Source organism: Salmo salar, chromosome ssa03 (genome assembly GCF_905237065.1).
Source record: "Salmo salar chromosome ssa03, Ssal_v3.1, whole genome shotgun sequence".
In the NCBI taxonomy this organism is placed as follows: Eukaryota; Metazoa; Chordata; class Actinopteri; order Salmoniformes; family Salmonidae; genus Salmo; species Salmo salar.
Window position 1 is genome coordinate 54,923,782 of NC_059444.1, and position 25,727 is coordinate 54,949,508.

General features: G+C 43.7%; 1 protein-coding gene and 1 pseudogene across 1 annotated transcript; both read right to left on the minus strand.

Annotated features, from left to right (window-relative positions):
• Positions 1 to 76: 76 nt before the first annotated feature.
• Positions 77 to 14,219, minus strand: itga2b (integrin, alpha 2b). Its single transcript, XM_014192622.2, has 31 exons — positions 13,860 to 14,219; positions 12,158 to 12,288; positions 11,892 to 11,989; positions 11,317 to 11,488; positions 10,902 to 10,951; positions 10,654 to 10,699; positions 9,932 to 10,051; positions 9,628 to 9,672; positions 9,236 to 9,279; positions 9,081 to 9,146; positions 8,853 to 8,905; positions 8,604 to 8,679; positions 8,313 to 8,448; positions 7,815 to 8,000; positions 6,749 to 6,794; positions 6,503 to 6,610; positions 5,927 to 5,982; positions 5,677 to 5,828; positions 5,197 to 5,313; positions 4,972 to 5,039; positions 4,643 to 4,790; positions 4,266 to 4,358; positions 3,767 to 3,846; positions 3,373 to 3,453; positions 2,702 to 2,807; positions 2,311 to 2,463; positions 1,991 to 2,089; positions 1,594 to 1,710; positions 1,265 to 1,366; positions 958 to 1,080; positions 77 to 694 (listed from the first exon to the last, which is right to left on the minus strand). The coding sequence occupies exons 1-31, from the start codon at positions 14,030 to 14,032 to the stop codon at positions 572 to 574; spliced, it is 3,168 nt and encodes a 1,055-aa protein (XP_014048097.1). The 5' UTR covers positions 14,033 to 14,219; the 3' UTR covers positions 77 to 571.
• A 631-nt stretch (positions 14,220 to 14,850) lies between these two features.
• LOC106600972 (aquaporin-5-like) lies at positions 14,851 to 17,082 on the minus strand (annotated as a pseudogene).
• Between the last annotated feature and the right edge of the window lie 8,645 nt (positions 17,083 to 25,727).

Sequence of the window (25,727 nt, forward strand, 5' to 3'; positions counted from 1 at the left end):
TATTAATTTGCAGTTGTTTTGAAATGCATATAAAATGTCAATGTAACAACAACAAAAAAAACATGTGTAAGTATTGTACTTTTCTTGCCATATCTGGGTATTTATTTATTATTCTTTTTAATAATAAACACATGATTGCCGGGTCTGAGTGTTATTGTCACTAGGGTCTCCCCTCTACAACAACAGGAAGCTGGCTCAGCCTTCAGTGAGTTATGATGGTCTCCCCAACACAATGGTTGCTTAGAGAGCAGGTCGATGCCATCACACTAACAAGGATATCCCCTCTGCGAACATTGGAATGCCAGTTTGGCTTCAAAAGGACACAAAGTGTTTAATCACGAATATATGATTATTTGAATACAAAATGCAACAGCTACAAGTTACCCTTTAAAAAAACATCTTTAGGGTGCACCTTTAGAAAATGTGCAGTTATACGGAGTAAAACAAGAAGCCCACAGCAACATTTACAAACCATGTGAAACAGTTTAACACTCAGAAAACCTGTGGGCGTCTGTGTCAAACCATATAAATACTTAAAACACCAGGGCTTCCAGGGTGATACAGCAGTTGTTTATGCTTGCTTGTCATCTGTGTTTGGGGGCATCTCAGCATATTCTGACTGTCCAGCCCCAGCTAGGTGTTCTGCATCGTCATCATCATCACACGGGGGACGGTTGCGATTAAAGAACCCCACCTGAAGCATAAACACAAAACATTTACATTTCCACATATTGTTTCCTGATTCCGGTTTCATTTGTGTGTCATTGAGGACATTCTCCTTTATGTCCCCTCTAAATTGTCTCCATTTAAAACAAGAGTTACAGGTTTAAGAAAACATATTAAAAAAGACTGAGTGATCAATACTTAGATGATAGCTGAGTAGCACCTTCTAAATGCTACCCAGTTATAGGGCCCAATCTTGCGCCACCTGCTGTTTTAACTATGTCAGTGCATTACCTTCCAGAAGATCAGAGCTAGCAGAGCAAGGAGGAAGAGGCCAGAGACCACAGCCACAACGATCCACCACACCGGCACTTCCTTCTCTCCATCAGGAGCCCTCCACACCACACTGGTCTGGGTCTACACACACATACACACATGGTCAACTGGCTCCAATTAAATATGTCCAATGACTACTGAAGAAATGGTAACTTTGTGAGATAAGGTTGTGTATGTGCCTCAAGTAAGTCATTTATGTGATTAGTAAATAAGTGTTGTCACACACTAGTAGAAGTGGAAAGTGGATTTTTTTTTTTTTTTTTACCTCAGCCTGTCCACTTGGCAGCTCTTCAGGCTGGATCTTGGAGGGCATATCTATAACCTCATAGCGTGCTGTAGAGTGGAGAACATAATTCTCATAGGGCCTCTAGGGGAAACAGAATTAGGGTTCCATAATCATTACGGAATAATGTCAAAGAAGTAAGATCTTACAAAATGCTATCTCAAAATTATGCAGAGCTGTCTTGGAGCGCTTTTCCTTTACACCTATGAATGTAGATATAGTGAAAAATTGTGTGGAAAAGATGTCACTGTGATTCTCTCTTTCCCTATCTCTCCCTCCCTCTTCCTGCCTCCCTCCCTCTTCCCTCTCACCTCCAGGAAGGTCTGTACCCAGAGTCGAGACATCACCTTCACCACAGCGCTCCAGCCTCTCTCCAGACCTCTGGCCTCACACACAAACCTCAGACAGGTATCTCCACTGGTGCAGTTCTGTAGAGAAATCAAGAGAGGAACACACCGAACTGAGTCAACCTGTTTCCCTCATTACACATCAATGGAATGTACCCGTCCACATGAGATGCAATATTTTGTTGTACAGCCCCCTCTTGTGGCACATACAGAATATTGCAAGTTGTCCCTGAAATTGCAGCAAAAAGGAACTAGCCTATCGTACAGTATCAAGTAAAGACAAGACAGTTTGATTGTATTGCTGTCAGAAGTACACTGGTGCATGTCATTATGTTAATCGCGTGAGGCGACACTTGTTTACCACGTGAACAGTCTCTTTGCGCTGAGGCTCCTGCCGTGCCACCTCATTCTGTTTGACCTTGTGCACTTTACCAACAGTATCATTCCCGGTTTTCACCAACTGCCAAAACAAAAGAGTGTACTCCAATTTCTTATGACCAAAACATAATGAAAAGAACAATAGAAAAGCTGGTTTTGCATCTATTTAAGGCAAATATAAAATAAAATGGTGATTTCCTTTTAAATTAAACATAATTAATGGAAAAAACAACATAGTTTTCCCGCTATAGAAAGATTTGCTGTCTGGCACATTGCAGGGCCACATCATGCTACCTCTCTCACCTGATATGGGTCGATGTCAGGGGAGTCAGTGTGGCAGGTGAAGAAATCCTCAGAAGCGTTGGCGAACACATAGAGCAGGAAGTCTCCATGGTGATGGGTGGGAAACTCTACCTGCACCCTAGCGTTGACCGTGCTCGGACCCAGGTTTCTCAACTGAGTGTTTCAACAAAAAAATACATGCTTTCAGATTTCGCTCACTAAGTTGGATCTCATTGTCTTTGCTTATATATGACATAACATATACAAAACATAATCTATAAGGGCCTTATGGACTCTTCAAATAGATGTCACGCATTTTAACCTAAAACTGCACCAACCTCAGAGAGACAAATGTCTTAGATGCTTTGATTCTTTTCTGAGTGAACCACTGAGTGAACCATAAAAAGGTTACCTCATAGACGTGTTCCACTAGCGGGCCAACCTCCTCTAGGTCAGCAGGATGCTCCTTCTGTTCCCACTTGGCAATGGGCAGGACACACTCAGGTGGAGAGGAACCCCTGTCCAAAAAACAACAGGCTATAAGGGTGGACCAAATGCTGAGGACAACACTGATAACACTAGCCTGGTCCTAGATAGGTTTGTGCTGTCTTGCCAATGATTATATGGTTGTTGTCATGCATGGCAGCGTGGACAGCTGATCCGGGATCCAATAGATTGCCTCATTTCTCACTGATCTTAGTAGAATATAGGGATCAGACTGCTTCAGGATGCTTAATTTGCACCTCTTGGTCTTATAATGAAATAGTCCTGGTGATAATTAGTAACTACGTGTCCTGGGAAAGCCAATAACTACAAGGACAAGAGGAAACCATGGTGTTACTGTACTGTAATACGCTCGCATTAAGACAACATCTTCCAATGGCAAACGTCACTCATCCCTTTTGGATATTAGATATTCAGTCTGCTACTTGTCTGGCAAGGCAGCTCTGAATTGCCACACAGAAAGTGTGTCTCAGGAGTCAGGAGGAGTGCTCATTTCCATGGTAGCACAAAACAGCACAGTTTATGGCTCTGATGATAATTGGAGGATAATTGGAGGACAATGAAGGAAGGCCCACCCACCCCCGCATCTCCAGAGCTGCCTCAGCGCTGACATCAATCCTCAGATGGGCCACGTTACTGTCAGGGTTCTGGCTGTTCTTGCTAGAGATTATAAAGGAAGGAAGAAGCTGAATGAATGCTGAACATTTCCCTTGTGTCATTAGAAAAGCCATGAACCTTCAGCTGACACCTTGAATGTCTAAAATACAGACAACTGGATTAACAAGCATGTAAACCATGTGTATCTCAAAAACCCTAAATATACCTTACATTGTGCTGATCACTCTACACTAAACATTAAGTTTAGTGATCTTGAATTTCCCCATTAAAATGTTGTATTAAAAACACCAAAACAATGCCTTGGTAGCATCGAAGGCATTAAACTCCCAAGACGGGATGAAAGTGTTGTTCTTGCCTTTTGATCTGTAATGTGAAGGACACGTGGCTCTTCACCTCCTCCAGGTTCCCCACGCTGAAGAACAGACCGGCCTGGAGCTACGACAGACAGAGAGAAGAACATACTGTACTGTATCATTCAGACTGACAGGACAACAGAGCTGTTGCAAACACACAGTCACATGTCACCCACATCCGTTGACAGTGAAGACCCAGAACGGCACTATTATTCTATGTGTGATTCCATGGCAACTCAGTGTGTCCGGCCAGAGTTTGGAAAGTTGGTTCGATCCCCGGCCAAGTTATACTACAGACTGTAAAAATGGGACCCAATGAGTCTCTGCTTGGCACTCAGACAGCCTTAAGGAGATTAAGGTGATAGATTAGTGTCGTGTCCATCAAGCTGCCTCACGCTACAGAAACAGGAGATAGGCTCCTGCTCCAATGAGCCGTTCTGACTCATGCAAGGCACGTGCAAGGGTATTTACTTTTACTATATTTAATTACATGGTGGTTACCTTCTGGCCCTGCTTCATAGGGTTCCCCAGCTCACAGACCACCACCACCGTCTGGTTCTCCTTCTTCTGAGCACAGATCAACCTGCTGAAGCCCTGGGAGAGATGACAAACTCAGACAGCCTATTCATTATATAGTGCACTATTTTTGACCAGGGCCCATGAGGCTCTGGTCAAAAGTAGTGCACTATATAGGGAATAGGGTGCCATTTCAGACGCAGACAGTGTGTTTTACGTAGGGCCGGTAGGCTATGCTGACCACATAACCTGACCAGCAAAACTCTGGGCTCATAGTTTTTCCTGCAGGTCACGTGTGTGGGACAGTTGATGTCACTCTGTTAACAATTCCCTTTTATTATGAACAGGAGAGTCACAGTCACCTTTCTGTCAGTCACCATACTCTGGTAGTGTGTGTTAGCTGGTGGGCGTATCTCCAGCTCGGTCTCGTAGGCCCCCTCTCCTCTGTTCTCCGCTGTGATGACCAGCAGGGCAGGGTGGTCATCCCCTATCAGAAGACGGTCGGTACCTCTGAGGATGGGTCAAAGGGTTGTATTAGTAGACAGGAATAACATGCTCTAACTAGACCCTATTTTCCCCGCACACTGATCCCACGAGACCTTACTTAGTCAAATTCTTGAAAATGTAGAATGACCAAGAAAACAGATGACACTACTGAGTGATGAGGAACTCAGGTGAGTTTGACACTCACGCTTCAGCAGTCAGCCTCAGGTCAGGGACACAGACGTTGTCCTCTCCGCAGTCCAGAATGATCCTGGTCTGCACAACACACAGACATGCACACATTTTTATGCCCAAAGAAACAAACACCGATGGTAATTCATAGGTTTCGACTGTGTAATTACCACTTGTAAAATGTTATTCCTTTGCAAATTAAAATGTTTTAATAGATTTAGAATGTAATGTGTGATGTCACCTGTGTGACAACAGCTCTCTGGCCATGCAGCATGGCCTCCTGGGAGTTGGAGTTGGACAAGCTGTAGTTCAAGGAGATGAAGATGGGGCTGAGCTTGTCCTTGAACTCTGATTCATGCTGGAAAGAGAGAGAGGGTGCAGTACTGACATTGATGCAATTAACCCACAATTACATTTAAATTCAGTAAAGATCTACTGCAGTTTAGTGGATCACGTAGTGTTAAGACAATATCAATCTATTCCCCTTTCAGGTTTGTCTGTTGCCACTGACAATAGCAGTGTTCACAACCTTTTGTGAGGTTACTAATAGTATTGTGATCGGAGCCTGTTGTAGTGTCACTTCTGTGAATGGCCACTTGGGGGCATCAGCCTGATAAGAACACTGCTGCAACATTATGGTTTTATTTCAGGTTTTGAGCACTGACCGTTGTAATACAAAATACAGGCCTATAAATTGGCTAAACTGGCACAAGCAACCCACCCGTAGGTAAGCGGTTTGGTTCCTGCAGACCACTCCCACATCTCTCTGAATGGTTAGCTGAAAATACTCTTGGGGCAGATTGGTCTGCAGCAATAGGGTCCTCCTGGCCATTGTCTGTTTCATCTTGTCCAGCTGAAGCTCTGCATCTAGAACTACAAGAGTGCATTTAGTGTCTTGAACATACAGAAAACTTAAACTGAAGGAGAATATGTTTCCACAGGAATAAATGACTTCTGTATGCGTCTCCTACCTATCTCCTCTGGAATGCTGTGGCCAGACACACTAATGCACATCATGACTGTGAAGCTGTAAGGAGCGAGACAGACCGCATCAGTCATAATGCCATTCTGAATTTACAATAACAAATTCACACATCATCACGGGAAATATCAGTCTAACACAACCAGGAACTGTCCAGACATGTCACACATCTTAATAAAATATTTGGCACTAGGATACTACAGCAATTCTACATAGTGCCAACACGTGCATGCTTGCCGTGCACACAAACATTTGTCCATCATAAATGGTCTTCCCAGTTGGGTGCTGCAGCACCCCCTGAAAATCGTAATAAAAAATAATATTGATAAAAAAATTGTCACAAAAGTATTCCACTGGACCTTTAATAGTGCTGTATTAGCGGACCGATATAGTGTCTTTAGTGCAGGCAAAATGTCTTTTCAGCACCCCCCCACCCCTTGAAAATACAAAAATATCAAATATACATCATAATTAACGCAGCACCCCCACCCCCAAACAACTTCTCGCGGCTATGGATAATGCCCACACTAATGGTATGATACTCTGGTATGAGAAGAATCTTTACCAGGCTACAGGCTCGTTGGTGGTGGGGCGCTGACACACCTTCACATCTGGGTTCAGGAAGTCAGGGTTGAGGGAGAGTTGGGTCTTGGCCATCACCACGGCTTGAGCCCTGGTACCACCCCACACAAACAGAGAATAGACGTTGTGGGTACATTGTGAACGCATATGTTAAACTTGCTCCAGATAACATTTCTCAAGTTAATTTAAAGTAACAAATAAACTGTTTGTTTGTCTCACACTACTGTACCTGTACACAGCAATCTTATTTACTCCCCATGCACCAACAATTAGATCTGTGAGGCAACAAAGATTGATAATAACAAGTTGCAAGCTCTTATTTTTCTAGTTTTGAAACATAACAAATATACAGTCATGAAACAGCTTTGAAAAAAATGACATGATTGATAGCACTTTCTCATGAAAGGGTATCAAAAACTAGTCCATGGGATTGATTGCTCTTTGGTAACAGCCAGGACCTCTGCTTTCATATCACAGTGACTCCTAAGAAACTTAAAGTAGGAAACAAAACTATTTTCATGGAAAGAGGTCAGCTGAAAAAAAAAGAAATCGTTTTCACAGTGACCAGTTTGTCTCAAAGAGTTGAACTGTAACAATCTCACTGGGGAGACAAGAGACAAAGAGCGCCATGAGTGTCTTTAAAAGCCAGTGGTGTTGCACATCAAAAAGCATTGCTGTGTTGAGAGTAGTTCACTAGTCTCCAAGGGACACTAAATGTATCTCCATTTAGTGCTCTCCCCCGACAAATGTTGGCCACTCCACTGGATGAGTGACCTTTCTGTTTCTCTCTCTTGTGTCCGAGAAACTTTGCCTTCGTCTCCAGGGGAACGGGAGACAAACAATATGTCAGAAGACGTTTTTACTGGGACTGAAAGGAACGAGAACTTTGTTAAGTAGTGGCAATATGTCCTTGGGTAGTAGTCAGCTACAATGAAAAAGACAACAGAAATCTTTGCTGCTGCTGTTTTTGAACTGCGCCAGAGGCTGATTGTGGAGTCGTAAGGGAAGAGAGTGACCTCCAAGTGATGCAGGTTGACATCTCCAAGTGGTCTTGGCAGGATGGACACTGTGGCTTGACAAGAGAGTTAGGGACATTGTTGGGAATTGTTGGCCGGGGTAAGGTTTGTTGTTCCATAACTTCTCAAATCTTGATGAGATTACTATTTCACGTTTTTGGGCTAGAATCAAAGAATCAAGTCAAAACACATGTATAACCCAAAATAATCAAATCCGCATCTATTCTAAATCAAGGTAAACAAGCCTACAGTTTCCGAATAGTTCGTTTTCAGACTAACCTGGGTAGCCATTTGAATCAATGTCAGTGGCCCCTCTCAGGGTGAAGCCAAACTGTGCTGGAGAGCCTAGGGCCCGGAAGGGACTCTCAATGACCTGGGTATACTGGGGAGACAGTCCATCGCTAGTCCCCATGTAGACGAAAACCCTCCCTTCAACGTCTGAGGATGGGGCTCCCACAGCAACATCTGAGAGAGACAGAAACACTTTATAGTGATGAGTAATCCATGGACAGAGTGCATTGAAAGACTGCTATGACAAAAGCATTCCCCATCATTAGAAAATGTAGCATTTCAAGAGGGAATCATGAAATCAAAGATTGTTTCCCGAAAGGAGATTTAAAGTGTTTTGCGGAGGATATTTTCACATGTAATATCATTCCTTGGTTAAGTTACCCAGAAAAGCAGATACTACTGATTCTGCTGCCCCTGAGGCAGTTACTATATTAAAAGGGAAGATACGTATATTATAAGTCAAATTATTGTATATCAGAGCCTCACCCCTAAAACCGTCCTTGTCCAGGTCACCGAGGGGGGCGATGGTGCTGCCAAAGCGTCCGTACAACTGGGAACCTGTCAGCTTCTGGTCTGGCTTGGAGTGGAAGGTGGAGCGCTCTCTCTGCAGGTACACACTCACCTGCAAAAGGATTACACACATCAATTGTCTCGGAGCTGGGTATAAAAGGTTAAAAGGTTAATAAAAGGTGAATGGAGACTGCACACTATGCTCCCATGTGCTAGATTTATTTGATAACATTTCGACCACCCAGGACTCATCAGGTTTTCACTCACCTGGCCCACCTCCTGCAACTGCTGGCCCGACACACGCTCCATGAAGAGGGGCGCCCCGATTAGGATGTCGTCTATTCTGTAGTAGACAGAGGACAGAGCAAGAATGGCTGGACATTTGAGCTCTTTTTCATGGCTCCTTGAGACAGCAAGCCAGCAACCAGTGGCTTAGATGTTATCAGGTGGTTAATTCATGTTTAATACTTCCATGATCAAGGACTAAAAAAAGTAAGTACGAGAGTTCTGACATACCCATCATTGTTAATATCAGTCACTGCAACGCTGTGGCCAAAGTAAGAGGCCACCTACAAGGTGAAAGTTGCATGTGGTTTTGAGTGGACTACGTTGCTCATCACTCAGATATCAACACAAAGGCATATCTGTATAGACATGTCACATAGTGATCACTTCTTCATCACTCTCCTGTAAACCAGTAAATAAAAATAAAATGTGATGGAAATTATGGAAATGTAGTCTCACCTGAGAGCCTAAGAATGTGTGTTTAACTCCCAAAAAGTCACGTGTATTTCCATTATAGATTTTGACCTGGATACAAAGCCACAACGTTAGCTTAGATCACTCTCTAATAAATGAATATGAAAGTAAATGATCATAACGCCATCGGGAGCACTTACTGAGCCTGCTGTGTTGCGATCATTAGGCACTCCAACCACATAATCTGAAACAGAAAATAAATACTTGTACCGGATTTAAAACACAATAAAACAGACTTCATTAATTCATTATTGAGAAATGTTTCAACCTTTTGTATCTTACTGACAGATGTTTGAAGGTTTTGTACAGCTGTCACCATCACTACCAGGCACATAAAGTGTAGGAAGTGTTATTCTCTAGTCTGGGCACTGCTCTATGGGCCTATGTGCTAATATTACATTCCATGCCATTCTTTGTCATGCAAAACATGAACAAATGTTTGGCATGACAATGAGTCGGAATGATAGTACAAACTGGGACCAGGCTAGTACTTATCTGGTTGTGTGGACACTTTTGACGGAAACTTTCTCACCTGGTATTGAGTCTCCAGTGAACTCGCCAGTGGCCACAGAATACCCTGTTGGCGAAACCTTTCTGGTTTATTGAACTGAGGAGAATGTCACTGAATATCATTGTACTGAATATTTTAGGCCAGTGGTTCTCAAACCTCTTCTTGGGGTAGCACGCCTGATTCAACTAATCATCAAGCCCTTGATTAGGTGAATTTGGTTTGCTAGTTCAGGGTTGCAACAAAATTGTGAAACATCTTGGCGTCTCTGAGAAGAGGCTTGAAAACCATTGCTTTAGACCACAAGTCTTGCGTGTAACCCTCTTACCATGGTAGCGATCGTATCCACCAATCTCAGGGGAATAGGTTTGTCCTGCCACATAAGGTTTGGCATTCTGGCTCTTGGCACTGTTGACGATCTCAGGCAGTCCTGCACTGATGATCTGACCTGCAACAGAAAGGTTAAGCACAGCAACCGTCATTTGGAGAAGACACTTTAGTAATGTTTATAAATATATATTTCAGAATATTTTCAGTAATATTAGTCAAATTAAGCAGACAGGTTGCCTCCCACATTAACAATGTTCTGACATGTTTTTGCCGTAGGTCTGGCATTTCCGAGACTATATAATAATATGATAATTAATCATGCTCAGTCATCATCAACCTTCCCAGAGACGTCCTAACAACAGGGCTATTAATGTATACATTTATCCTAGGAGTGTCGAACAGTGCAATAATGGAAGCCACCATAATTATGGAAGCCACCAGCCGAAGAACCATATATGGTGACATTTTATATTTCTTGTTCTTAGTGTTTTAGTGTTTGTCCACCCCATTTTTGTTCAATGCTCCAGCAGCAGAAGCAACCGACCCCCATTCCACAGCAGCCTCAGCAAGTGTGGCATCCAGCTCCAATGCCCCAGCAGCAAATGTTATGCCCCAGCAATGTTATGCCCCAGCAATGTTATGCCCCAGCAGTTATACCTCAGGTGTAGCGTGCAATCTAGTTTAACCAGGCTAATAATGGCACCAGATGGCACATGTTACCTTGAAAGTAGTAGCCTCCAGGAGCACCGATAAGGAGCCTTCCCTCCTAGAATAGTACAGCAAGAAACAAATCAAATTATTGTTATAGATGGTATCATAACACTGTTGGTGTAATTACTACCTTACAGTATCATAAACTATGTGGATCTAACTGATCTATTCTGCTACTGTACATTACTTTGTAGTATATAACATTATATGAATCAAAAAAGAAAAAGTTTGATGAGAAATGTTTGGAGTGCGGGCACCTTTGTTATGTCGGAGCTAAATCCCACTTCACAGTATCGTCTGTCGTTATCTGAGAATCAAGATCAGGATCAAAGATGAAAACACGCAGAGTAGAAAGAAAGACCAGCAGGCAAACTTTTGAACATGAAGTCAACAGCTATTTTAAGAAAGAATATCCTAGTAGTTTTGTGGCATAGCAGTGACAATGATACTCAATTACCGCCACAGTTCTGACGAGATGCTTGTTTGGCTGCTTTTACACAGGCAGCCCAATTCTGTTCTTTTGCCCAATCTGATTGGTCAGAATAACAATTAGTGGCAAAATATCAAAAATGGGCTGCATGCATAAATGCAGCCTTTTAAGTTTTGAGTGGACAACAGAGGAACCTGTTACTGTACTTTACAGGTACTACTGGCATGACTAATATCTCTTACTGTACTTCAGGGCTTTGTAAACTTTCTCAGTCATGACGTCTCTGCAGGGGGAGAAGTTGACCGTTTCCCCCGTCAGTGTGTTCAACACTAGGCAGGTCCCCACTGGAGTATTCTGGGCCTCGTCACGTTCCCCCACATCTATTACGTTCCAGTGGAACAGAGGGGCACAGGCCTGGCACAGGGGGAGGGAGGGAGAGAGAGAAGGGAGGAGGAGAGAAAGAGAAAGAGGGGGAGAAGGAGAAGGAACGTTATATAGAGATAAAGAGAAGGGTAAAACAAAGTGATGTAGAGAATAACCGCGAGAGAAAGAAAGTCAGTTAAGAAAGAGCAGAGTCATACAAACATTGGTAGAAGAGAAAGGGGATCGGTGGTTGGGAGAGGAAAAAAAATACATTGAGGGAGGGAGAGGGGTTCTGTAAAAGATTTAGAGGATGGATATCTGATGCATTCTATACTGCACAGTGACTCTATACAGCGGCCTTCAGACTCACAGCAAAATGAGTGACTGGTTTATGAGAATTCAAAGAGTGAGAGAGTGGGAAGAGTATTGTGCCACAACGGCTGGAAAAACTCACCACAATGTAGTTTCCGGAGGATCGCACAGTAGCACCAAACCACTGGTGGGACTTTGAAGAGCTCATCACTAAGTTCTGGTGAGGATAAACCTCATCACCTGTAGTTACATCAGACAGCTCAGTTTGTCAACCTTTTTTGTAATTGAGCCCAGAATAAATAAATATCTACTTTACTTACTTACTGATCTACAGTATGCTAATATGTTTACAACTTTAGAAAAAAATTAGAAATGCATGAATAGAACTTTTGATAAGTAAAGGTTTACCTTTTGTGTCAAAGGTCATGGTAGTACAGGCCCCTCCTGTCTGTGCCCAGGGACAGAGATACACAGCCCCCGCCTCAGTGACTCTTGGCTGACTGGTGTTGGCTCTGGGGGCCCCAACCACAACACTGATGCTGTGGGACAGAAAATACTAGGGTTAAAATATTCTCTTTGGGATTTCAGACAAGCATCTGATGAAAAGCCATTCCAACCCCACATACCTTTCCCAATTTAATAAAAGAGTAATACCAGCATATACAGTACATCACCCAAAGTATGTGGACACCTGCTCGTCAAACATCTCATTCCAAAACCATGGCCATTAAGCCGGAGTTGTTCTCCCCTTTGCTGCTGTAACAGCCTCCACTCTTCTGGGAAGGCTTTCCACTAGATGCTGGAGCATTGCTGCGGGGACTTGCTTCCATTCATCCACAAGAACATTAGTGAGGTTGGGCACTGATGTTGGGTGATTTAAGCCTGGCTTGCAGTCGGCGTTCCAATTCATCAGAAAGGTGTTCGATGGGGTTGAGGTCAGGGCTCTGTGCAGGAGAGTCAAGTTCTTCAACACCGATTTCGACAAGCCATTTCTGTACGGACCTCGCTTTGTCCATTTTTGTTGTTGTTGACATTTTTACATTTAACCTTTATTTAACTAGGCAAGTCAGTTAAGAACAAATTCTTAATTACAATGACGGCCTACACCGGCCAAACCCGGACGATGCTGGGCCTCTCAATCACCGCCGGTTGTGATACAGCCTGGATGTTAATGGGGGCATTGTCATGCTGAAACAGGAAAGGGCCTTCCTCAAACTTTTGCCACAAAGTTGGAAGCACAGGATCATCTAGAATGTCATTGTATGCTGTAGTGTTAACATTTCCCTTCACTGGAACTAAGGGGCCTAACACGAACCATGAAAAACAGCCCCAGACCATTATTCGTCCTCCACCAAACTTTACAGTTGGCACAATGCATTGGGGCAGGTAGCGTTCTCCTGGCATTCGCCAAACACAGATCAATCTGTCGGTCTGCAGATGGTGAAGTGTGATTCATCACTCCAAAGAACACGTTTCCACTGCTCCAGAGTCCAATGGAGGCGAGCTTTACACCACTCCAGCCGATGCTTGGCAGTCCTCATGGTGATCTTAGGCTTGTGTGCGGCTGCTTGGCCATGGAAACCCATTTCATGAAGCTCCCGACAAAGACTTCTTGGGCTGACGTTGCTTCCGGAGGCAGTAGTGAGTGTTGCAACCGAGGTAAACAATTTTTGCGAGCTGCGCGCTTCAGCACTTGACGGTCCCGTTCTGTGAGCTCCTGTGGTCTAGCACTACACGGCTGGGCCGTTGTTGCTCCTAGACATTTCCACTTCACAATAACAGCACTTACAGTTGACCAGGGCAGCTCTTGTAGGACATAAGTTTGACAAACTGACTTATTGGAAAGGTGGCATCCTATGACAGTGCCACGTTGAAAGTCACTGAGCTCTTCAGTAAGGCCATTTTACTGCCATTGTTTGTCTATGGAGATTGCATGGCCGTGTGCTCAATTTTATAAACCTGTGGCTGAAATTGCCAAATCCACTAATTTGAAGGGGTGTCCACATACTTTTACTATACAGTGTAGTTTAACAGATACCATAAAAACGATGCAACTCCTACTGATTGAAGCAAAGCCAAAACTTACCAAATAGTATATTGCAATACTCACGTTTTGTTGCTATACTGATAGAAATCTGCAGAGAAGCCAAAGAAGCTTCCCTCAGGGCCAGAGAACTCAGTGAAGTTAACCAGGTTTAGATTTAAGGTGTCAGAGTAATGTGGGAGAGCAAATATCAGGAGACCCATCATTTGTATTGATCTATGAATCCGGTGTTCCTCCATCTTTTTCAGCTATAGCTCTTCTATGTCTCTGTCAACTCCCTCACTGCAAGTGAAACTGTAATCCAAATGTATTCTTCCTATGTGAGTAATTCTTATCATCTTCAGTAGTTTTTCGCAAGGCAGGGAACTTACACAGTAACGACGAGAGGGCTGTCATAGATAGTGCAGAGTTTTTGATGTGAGTTGAAGGATTTTTTTCTTGCTAAGCAAAATGTATTTGCGGCTCTCATTGCATTGTGTTGAGTGGGGTGTAACTAACTGTTTCCTGCAGATAAGACTTTGCAGAGAATATTTTGTGACATGAAGTGAAGAGATGTCAGTCTGTCAGAACAGAAAAGCAGCTCTCAGACACATTGGCACTTATATTTATAGTGTTATATTAACTTGTAAACAATGTCTCTCATAGTACATAAATGAAAAAATAAGTACACGATTCAAGAGTGTGCATAACCAAGGTATAAAACTCTCGTGATGTGGATCCAAATACACATTTTTCTATTTTCTTCTCTCAGTTGGGAGAGAGAAAGAGAGAGAGAGAGAGACACAGACACACACAGACAGAGATACAGACACACATAAACACACACAGGGCAGGGTTGCTGGGTTTGAGAGATTAAGGAGACCCTGGTCAATTACACCCAAGCCCTTCCTTCCCAGATGAGTCCTCCCCAGGGCATGACATTTCATGGAAACAGATGAAAAATGTAAGTGGACCTGTCACAAAATGACTCCTGTAGCTTCACACTCACTTTACACTCCCATCCCCTGTACACACGGTAGAACGACTCAGTTTGGTTTTCAGGTTTAATAAACTCTTGCACAGAGGACATGAAAAACATTATGTTCCGTTTCAATATAGTGAAAAACAAATGTAGAATTAATTATATAATAAAGAACATTTTACTGAGTCATACAGCTGTCATTTAAATATGTATAACAAGACAAACCCCATGGTAGTGGTATATAAAAACACATGTTATAGTGATCTGTCCCATAATGTGAATGATTATACAGGTGGTACCCGTACTTTAACTGACCTGAATGAAATCACCTTGGACACTCATTGACATGTCTAGGCTTTGGTCTGAATATACATTATCTGCTTCTACAGATGGTTCAACACCTCAGAGAGGTACAAAGATGCACAAAATGAAGTCAAACTGATAAACAACATGATTGTGAAGAACCTGAGATGGTGGATTAGTGTTTTGTTCAGTTCTGAAATATCAGAGAACTGGCCAGAAAGGAAACTATCCAGTACACTCAGGAAAAGAGAGAAGAAAGCAGTCTCCCAGAGAATACAGCTGAGTATATTATCATAGCTACATTGTAGATGTGCATGAATACTGTAGATGTGTACAAATGTTGAGTTTCTTCACTCAGTGGTACTCAACGATGGACCCAGCTAGCATGACCACTTGTGTACACCAGTGGCAAATTGTCAGATATCAGAGAATGGTGTGTGGTCACCTTTGGTCAATGGTCAGAAAATGGTAAGATAACTGCCTCCATCTCTACTCCACTGTGTGTTCCAAGGTGGTGGGCTGTTTGAGTGGATCCTTGGGAAACAGTTCCTTAAACTCAGCCAACCAGTCGCCAGGGCTAGCCCATCGTGGGTGGAGCACCAAGTCATGTAGTAGGCCAGCTAGTAACGCCCCCGCACACGGCCCCACCCAATACACCTGCAGAGGAGTGAGAAACTTTTTTGTAAGTAGATTTGTATATGTGAACTGTGGTGTGATGTTAGTAAATAGTGTCAATATACTTTTGTAATTTCATGGAGTCAACTTGTGTTTGGCCCGACTCACCCAATGGTTTTGAAATTTTAAAGTGACCACAGCTGGACCAAAAGACCTAGCAGGATTCATCCCACAGCCAGTGTACCCAATCTGGTCAGAGGTTTAAGGTAAAGAGAGAGAGGGGGAGAAAAAGAGAGTGAGAGAGGAGGGCATGAAATCAAAAGATAAGTCATAGGAGAAATGTAAAGATCTACAAAATGTTTTAATTGACAAAATCCATCAAATTACCCATAGAAACTCTATTATTGTCAGACAGAATTTAAACTAACACAAATAGGATCTGGCATCTTCCTTACTGCCACTAGATTTCCCAAAATGACAGACAAGCCGACCACTACAGGACCCAAGAGGTGGAAGGCTGATTTGGATCGAGACGTGGCGAGGACACAGACTACCAGCTGAAAGGTGATGGCTGTCTCCACTGTGAAGGCTTGGCATGGGTGGACACCCAAAGCTACCTGGAAAAATAAACATTTTACAGATATCAGACCTGGATTCATTGAGTTAAAATGTTTATAAACACCCATAATCAATTAAGCCCATACAAAAATACAAAGACGTTTTTGGCAAAACATTTCTAATAATAGCTATAATACTACAGAAAAACAATACTTCACTACAACCTAGAATCAAATAAAAATGTATTAGACGTGACTCGTGACCTCGTTCAGCCCCAGATGCCCTCTGAGCGGAGCAGGCACCATTCCCATGAGAAGCGCACAAGCACAGAGTGCACCGAGGAGCTGTGCCCCCACGTAGAGGACAGCTCTCCAGGGGCTCACCCTCAGTCCTGCAGCCAGAGCCAGGGTCACAGCCGGGTTCAGGTGGACCCCTCCTCCAGAGGTAGCAGGACCCAGGCACACAGACACCACAGCCACGGAGGCCCCGAATGCCAGGGCCACATGCAGGGGGTCAGGGTGGCACTCGGAGAGGGGCTGGGCGTCCGAGAGAAAGGATGGGTCTGACTCAGAGGACAAGGCATGGAGATGATGATCACTGGTGGGACTGGAGAGGCTCCCATCCCAGGCTGGAAGCTGGGGCCATAGCACCACCGAGGCCAGACTGGTGAAGAGGAAGATGGTAGTGCCCAGAAATTCACACAGGAGGTCCCGGAGGAAGGAAAGTGTCCAAATGTTCTTCAGAACCAACGCCAGACTGGAAAGGACTTGCATGATGGATGAATGAATCTCTGTCTCTCTGTTGTCCTGTTTCTCTGTTTGTTTGTTGCTTTGCCATGAAACATATCCAGGAGTCAGCAGCAGCAGAACCAAACAACCACAAGGGACTGCAATGGGAACCTATATAGAGGGGGCATCTACCGCTGTGTGACGCATATATCAGGAAGATGGCCTCTTACCTGTCCCCTCAGTATACTGCTTGTATTGTGATGTGTTCTAAAGGTGGGTAAGGCTGGAGGGGAGGTGGGGAGGTGGGAAGGCTTAGCTTAGCCAATGCATGTTTTGGCTTTCTGCTTTCCTGTACTCTCAGATGGCTGCCGGTAAATGTCGAGTGGTGTCTTCTTTCTGGGGGGCCACAGATTTACCCATAGTTAATGAGCGGCCACTAGCGAGGGGCCGCTAGCTTCTGGTCTCTCTTTGCAGCTGGGGGGGTCTCCCTTCTTCCTTCTTCTAACTCACATACACCCTTGCCTCTGTTTCTCAAAGAAAAGTGCTTCACCACAGAGGAATATATGGTTACCTGAAGCTTTCTATCTTTCAGGTAGAAGAGGAGTGTGGCTGGGGATTGAGCTGAACAAGCCAAAGCCAACTAACTGAATTGCAATTAGTGGTGCCCTGGGATTAATCCAAAAGGTGTACTTTCCTAACCTGGGGTCAACCAGAGTTTAGGATCAATTATCATCATTTTAAATAAACTGATCAAGACACTGTCCACCCCAAAACAAGCCAAATACAGCATTTTAAGCCAGCGTAGCAGCTTAAGGATACCAAGAAAGAGGCATTTTTAATCCCCTCAAAGGGAGCTCTCTCATCACAGAGAGTGGCCAGGGAAGTTTTAGTGTAACAGGGTGACTAAGAGAGGGTGGGGGAACTAAACACGACCACAGTAAAGCATGTGAAGGTCAGTTAGGAACAATGGCAGTACAGTTATACTGAGATTCCCCTGCAGAGATAGCTTCCTACCAAGGTCATGGAAATTGATACAGTCCCTGAGGCTGGTTGAGTCAGGACAGGGATAACTGTGTAAAATATGATATGGAGAGATGGTGTTTCAACAACATGTGGAGATGGGGATGAATGTAGATGACAGGGACTGTCATAGTAGGACATTATACATAAAACGGAAAACAGGGAGACTACAGTATGAGCCTTTAGACTATACAAAGTATCAATTGGTGTGTGTGTGTGTGTTAACAAGGGGAGACTATTGAGGCCTGCATTTGTGAAATGTTTGTCATGTAAAAACATGAGGTGGATATCTTCAAAAAGTAGACTAGTCTTTTTTTCTTATAACTAGAACAAAAGTTAAGAATGGTTAGCTGCAGATGCTGTGCAATGAAATACATTATATTGATTAATTCAGTTAGTGTAGAATCTGCTGTCCTTCAGTTATTAATCATCTATCTATTGTCATATCCTCCATCATCTCTACTGATTCCTGCCTCCTTGTCTCCTCATTCTCTTGCTTTCCTGTCTTCCTTACTGACAAAGAATTCCTTTATGCACCCCCTCCCCTGATTAAAACAGCTTTGAGTGCCCCTCAGTACTTACCACTAATGGATAAAGGGGTATAGGACTGTGACAGTCACGTGTGCCATGGCACCATCACAGGGAATTAGCAGCAACAGAATCTAAGGTGTTGTGCACTTGTTCCTTTTACTTCTCCCTCCTCCCTTGCTTTTCTGCAAAGGTCAAGCAACTTGTTTTTCTTCTATGGGACCGATTCTCTCAGATGGCTACGTGTGCCTATTCTGTTTCCCATGCCTGGCCCATTCCCCATGTATCCGATGATGACCCACTTATTTGTGAGTCCCTCTCCTCTCCACTCTCCAGAAACGTTAGGAGGACTCTGTCTCAGTTTGTAGCTAACAGAGAGTAAGTTATGAGATTAGGTTCTGAACTTTCAATGGCCTGCCAATACTCCCCATGCAGTGGTCACACTAACACATTCGACTCCAGACTCACTTTTGACATTGGCATGGCCATGGGACACACTGGGAATTAAATGTGCAGGTGCCCAGGAATTCTGCATGTTTTAGATAAGATTAAGACCAATGCAAAAAGGGGCAATGGACAGATTGGGTGCCAGATAGATTGTAAATGCCTAGGCCTTGTTGTAAAAAAGGACATGACAAGTCTAATTTAATTGCTAAAAACATATTATTATAAACTCAGGACAGTCGATACTAAATAAATGAGGAAATCACATAAAAAATGTACTACGACTTGATATCATCGTGCACACGCACCTCAACCAAGTTCTTCTCTTTTTTGCTGACTCAGATCTTTTCAACTTGTTCAGTCAAAAGACAGGCAATATCTGCTTTGCTCCATTCAGAATCACTGGAAGCAGCAGACAAGGCAATCCAATTTGGCCTTTGCTATTTTTATTATCCATGGAACCCCTGGACAAGGCAATTCATCAATCGATGGAAAAAACAATTTCCCCTAAAATCTACTGATCACTTCATCTCATTATACGCAGACGATATTTTACTATATATAGACAATGTATCTCCATCACTCCTAAATGCATTGAAGATTATATATAAATTCACCTTCATTTTAAATTATAAAAGTAATCTATACAAATGAGCCCTACTGCCTCTCAAGACCTTGATGGACAACCCTAGTTGCTATGGGGTAGGTGGGAATGGGTGGAAAACAGGGTTTCTGGGAGTGGGGGATGTAGGGGGTTGGATGGAGACATGTTGAGTGGTTGGTGGAACGGGATGAGGTTGGGTGTGGAAGGACACTTATTTTTTCTTTCCTTTTCCTGTTTATACAGAATGTATTATTACTTAAACTCTATGTATTTCTTACTGTTTTATCTTTTATTCCATTTTGTGGCAGCATACGGGTACATGTTTTATAAACGTAAACATTTAAATGGATAATGTACCTGTAACCCCCCCAACAGAAAAATTACAAAAATAATAAATAATTGTATTCAGTAATGCCCAGAGCACGCAGGACCCTCCAGCAGCGAACTAAAAACTTGAGAGAATCACGTCGTCCAGGTTAGGGTCTGGCCAGGGTATGCAGTCATTGTAAATAAGAATTTGTTCTTAACTGACTTGCCAAGTTAAATAAAGGTTAAATAAATATGTAAATACATTTTTTTTCTTCAAGCCTCATTCACAATAAGGGGCTTTTTGGAGCTGTCATTTGTAACAGACTTTTTAAAGAGTGATACAAACCATGTACATTTGTGATTGATAGGCATACAAAGACAGTTATTTATTGATAGCTTTGAAACAAGGCCTAGATGTGGCTGCATCCGCACTAGTTTGTGAACAACTCTCATTGGAATACTAGTGATACCGATGGTCCAATGCAGTTTGAAATCACTACTGATCCAACACAATGTAGCGATGCTCATTTTATTTCAGGCTAGGGTCTATTTTCCTCCACTTCCTGTCTGACTGACGTGCCCAAAGTAAACTGCCAGTAACTCAGGCCCAGAAGCCAGGATATGCATATAATTGGTGGCATTGGATAGAAAACACTTTGAAGTTTGTAGAAATGTTAAAATAATGTATGAGACTATAACACAATTGATATGGTAGGAGAAAAATCCAAAGAAAAATCAACAAGTTTCTTTTTTTTGAGAGCCCATGCTCTTCCAATGGAACGTATAGGGTCATATCCAAATCCAGCTCCCAGATTGCAATTCCTATAACTTCCACTCAATGTCAAAAGTCTTTGTTCAAGGTTTCAGGCTTGTCTTTTCCTAAACGAGGAAGAATTTTTTGTTTTAGTACTGGGAGTCAGAGTTGGAAATCAGTCTGTGCGCGCACCTGCTTATTTTGCTTTTCTATTGAACACACTTTTTTCCATATGAAATGTTTTAGTTTAATTACATTTTAGGGTACCTGAGGATTAAATAGAAATTTATTTTGACTTGTTTTAACAAAGTTTAGCGGTAGCTTTTTGGATTCCTTTCTCTGCATGTTGAACGAGTGGATTACTCAAATCGATGGCGCCAACTAAACAGACTTTTTGGGATATAAAGAAGGATTTTATCTAACAGCTGGGACCCTTTGGATTGCAAATCAGAGGAAGATTTTCAAAAAGTAAGTGAATATTTAATCGCTATTTGTGATTTCATGAAGCCTGTGCTTGTTGAAAAATATTTTGATGTGGGGCACCGTCCTCAAACAATCGCATGGCATGCTTTCGCTGTTAAGCCTATTGTAAATCGGACAATGAAGTTAGATGAGCAAGACACTTGTATGTACCTAAATGTTTAATATCCATCATTTCTATGATTATTTATTTGAATTTGAATTGTGTGCCCTCCAATTTCACTGTAAGTTGTCGACAGGTGTCCGCAGGTTTTAAAGTAAGATTACCACACGATCTGGGCGGCAGATAGCCTAGTGGTTAGAGTGTTGGGCCAGTAACTGAAAGGTTGCTGGATTGAATCCCCAAGGTAAAAATCTGTTGTTCTGTCCCTGAACAAGGCCCTGGTAGACCGTCATTGTAATTTTTTGTTGTTGAAATCTATGATGTCCGAAGCTTTGTTTGATCACATGCTTTTTCAAAACATGTCTTGCAAAATGTGAGATCCCATGCTTTCAATGCCAAGTTGCTTTCAAACATTGACCTCTACTGGACACAGAGCACTTGAACGACAATACAGCAGATAGGGTCGTGCATCATAAAACTCTTAGACATGGGTTTGAGTCCCCACCAAATGAAAACTACACGGCAAAGCAATCTACCTTGAAATCGCAGCACACTAGGTTTGAATCTTGAGAGAGGCTATTTTTTTTTCAAACAGTGATTGTAAATTAATCAGCTCTAGGTGCTATTGGTATGCTAATTATTTATCCAAAGATTTTGTGAATATGTAATGGGGAGTTGAATTTTTTTATTTAAAAATCAAAGCAAAGTCGACAGGCAGTTACCACGTGATAAATTACATATAATGCTTCGATTGATCCAACTTTGGCTTTCAAAACATCGAACACTGTTGGACACCACTTACAGATTAATCTAGATATTCTTCTCCATCACTTGACAGGTGGCTCAGCCTGTAGAGCAACGACGAGTCACAAGTGAGATTCTTGTTTTGTGGAAGCACAGGATTGGGTCCCCATATTGGCTAAAATGTATTTCTAACTTTTAAATTAGTTACAATGCTTTTAAAGTAACTACAATGCTGTTGATCGATCCTCAATTTTCTCTTATTACAGCCTGTAGTAACTTGACAAGGAATGCCCACACGCAATTCAATATTACTTTCCTTTACTTTCCACCTAATAAATGAAAGGTGTACAGCCATGTACAAACGATACAAACACAGCAAAGTGATACAGCCCACTCAACCTGTGGTAGAGTTGAATTGAACAGGTACAACTCTGGGTGATGACATCATCAAAGGGGAAAGGTCACGGTCAAGGTCAATGCCAATAATGACCATGAACACATCGCTAATGCGTGTGACGAGGGAAGGCAGGTGTGCGTGATGGATGGCAGGAGTGCGTGATACAGGGAAAACTGATGCCCTCAAGAGCCAGGGGGAGGGAAGAGAGGGTACAGTTTTCTTTTCAACACTGTAGAACTTCTGCTAGTGTTACTGTAAATGTAAACAAACAAAATGACAGTCCTTATTTATTTTCAACTAAGTCTGCTGTTCCAAACAAACACTAACAACACAAGCCTCTCGGTCTCAACTACAGAGTTAGTCTTTCAGGAGGCTTGTAACTACGTTGTGATCTGCGCAGTACTCCTGGTGTGCCACAAGACACAGGTAAGGCGTGTCCCAGTGGAGCTGGGTCTGAGAGCACAGGAGCGGGTTGGGTGTTTGTGAGAGGAAGTCCATCACCCTCTGCAGGATCCACTGAATGCTCCTGTTTCTCATATACTGTTTCCTCTGGGGTTTCCCTTGTAAACTACCACCTGCAGCTGTTCTGTCTGAAAACATGGCGTTTTCTTTGTCATAGCGCAGGTGAATGTGGTGCTGGTATCTGCGCATGACTCGACCATCAGTCAGTTTGACCACAAAGGAAACTGGGATACCCTGACTCAGAATGGTACCTGGGAACCAACGTTGGCTGCATGTGAAGTTGCGGATGTAGACAGTGTCATTGGGTTTTAACTATCCCTCGCGTGGTGACCTTGTCTGTCTTTTTGTTTCTCCTGCTTCCGATCCACTCGTGTTTTGATGTCCAGACGCAGTAGATCCAAGTGAGCTTTTGGCTTTCTGCCCATCAACATCTCAGCTGGAGCCTGTCCTGTTGTTGTTTGTGGCGTGATGCGGTACTGGAACAAGAACCGAGAGAGCTTAGTTGTGATGGTTCCCCCTGTCATCTTTTTGAGCCCCTCTTTCAGTGTCTGCACAGCCCGCTCCGCTAAGCTGTTCGAGGCCGGGTGAAACGGCGCGCTACAGACATGGTGAATCGTGTTTTTCCGCATGAATTCTTGGAACAAATCACAGGTAAAGGTTGTTGTGTTGTCGGACACAAGAGAGTCAGGCAGACCATTGGGTGCAAACATCTGCCGAAGCTTTTCGATGGTTGTGGTCGCTGTGATGTTGCTCATGATGTGAGCCTCCAGCCACTTGGAGAGCGCATCCACCATGACAAGGAACATGTGGCCCACGAAAGGGGGCCACAATGTCTATGTGCAGCCTGGACCATGGGCGATCAGGCCACTCCCACAGATGTAGTGGCGCGGGTGGTGCCATCTTCTGGTTGAGCTGGAACTCAGAACATGATTTCACTTTGTTTTCTATTTCGTGATCCATGTTAGGCCAGCAGATGTAAGATCTGGCTAAACTTTTCATTTGGGAGGCACCCGGGTGAGCCTCAAGGACCTCATCCATGACTTGTAAACGGCCAGGGGTGGAACAACCACTCTGGACCCCCAGAGTATGTAGCCATCCTGCACACTCAGCTCAGTTTTGCGCTTGGCGTCAGGTCTCAGTCCATCATCCTCTATTACAGGAGGCCAGCCCTGCATAAGGAATCTTTTCACTTGGGCCAGGATAGGATCCCGGTCTGTCCATTGTTTGACCTATTTGGCATTCACAGGTGAGTTTGGCAATCTCTCCATTAGGAAAATTGTCTCAGGAGGCACCACAGTTGTGGCGGGCATCTCTGGTAGTGGGAGACGGCTGAACGCGTCTGTGTTTGCATTGTCCTTCCCTGCTCTGCACACGATAGTGTACTGGTAAACTGACATTGTGAGGGCCCAGCACTGTATTCTTGCTGAAGCCAATGGGAGGAATGCATCATGATTCACTGAAAAGTCTCATCAGTGGTTTGTGGTCAGTGCATATAGAGTTACTGATGAAAGCGTTTCATAGCAAAAACTATGGCCAGACCTTCCATGTCTAATTGTGAATAACAGTTCTCAATGAATCCAATGGGTTTCTCTGAAACATCCTCCATCTGGTGAGAGAGTACTGCTACGACACCATATGGCGAGTCGTCACATGACAGAATGATCTCTTTGGCTTGGTCAAAATGAACCAGCAGTTCACTTCCTTGAAAGCTTGAGTTGGCCCCCACTTGCATTTACAGTCTTTGTGGAGCAGCTGATAAAGTGGAGCCAACACTGTTGACAGCTCCGGGAGGAACTTACCATAGATCACCTCGCCCAGGAACGACCTGAGCTCAGACACATTGTGCTTGGAATGTGCACTTGCTACACTTCAGGCGCAGCCCTGCCTTGGAGAATCTCTCTAACACCTGATCCAGATGGTGGAGGTCCTCCTCCTCCGTCTCCCTGTAACCAGAATGTCGTCCAGATAGACTGCTACATGAGGGATCCCCTGCAGCAGATTGTCCATTGTCCTCTGGAAAATGGCTGGACTGGATGCCACTCTGAAAACCAAGCGGTTGTATCTGAACAAGCCTTTGTGCATGTTGACTGTGATATAGTCTTTTGAGTCCTCATCCAGGAGGAGCTGTTGGTAGGCATGACTCATGTCAAGCTTTGAGAACGTCCTGCCTCCAGCAAGCGTTGCGACCATGTCCTCAAGCGGGTAAGCATCCAGCTTAGAGGCTCTGTTGATGGTGAGCTTGTAGTCCCCACATATACGCACCATGTCATCACTTTTCAGAACGGGAATGATTGGAGCTGCACAGTGGGAGAACTGAATGGAAGTAATGATGTTTGTTTCCTGCAGCCGCTCCAACTCATCCTCAACTTTCTTTTTCATGGCGTATGGCACTGTCCTGGGCTTGAAAAAGCAAGGCTCGGCCTGAAGATCCACGAACAGCTTATCTGCAGTGCTCTGCAGTGTGCCCAGTTCATCTTTTAAAATCTCACTCGTGTGTGTTTTATCTCACCCCAGTTCAGTTGTATTTTGGTGAGCCAGTCACACCCTAGTAAACTAGGCCCATTACCTTTTACCACCAGGATGCCGTGTTCTCGCTTCCTGGCTGTTGTATGCAATGTCCACCTCCAGAGCCCCCAGCAATGGTACGGTCTCCCCGGTGTATGTACGCAGTCTGATTCCTGCTGGTGTGAGGGCAGAAGCCTGTTTTGAGCCCCACATTTGTTTGTAGGTCTCCTCGCTGATAGCAGAGGTAGCGGCCCCCGTGTCAACCTCCATCCTCATCTACCTCCTCTGTAGCATAGATAGGCTCTGCACGCGGCTCACTCACATTAAACATGTTGTAGGAACAATGCTCTTCCTCCCCTGCGTTCTCTAGGTGGTGCGCTGCTGACTGTTGCTTCGTTGCTGTGAACATGATCTGCCCA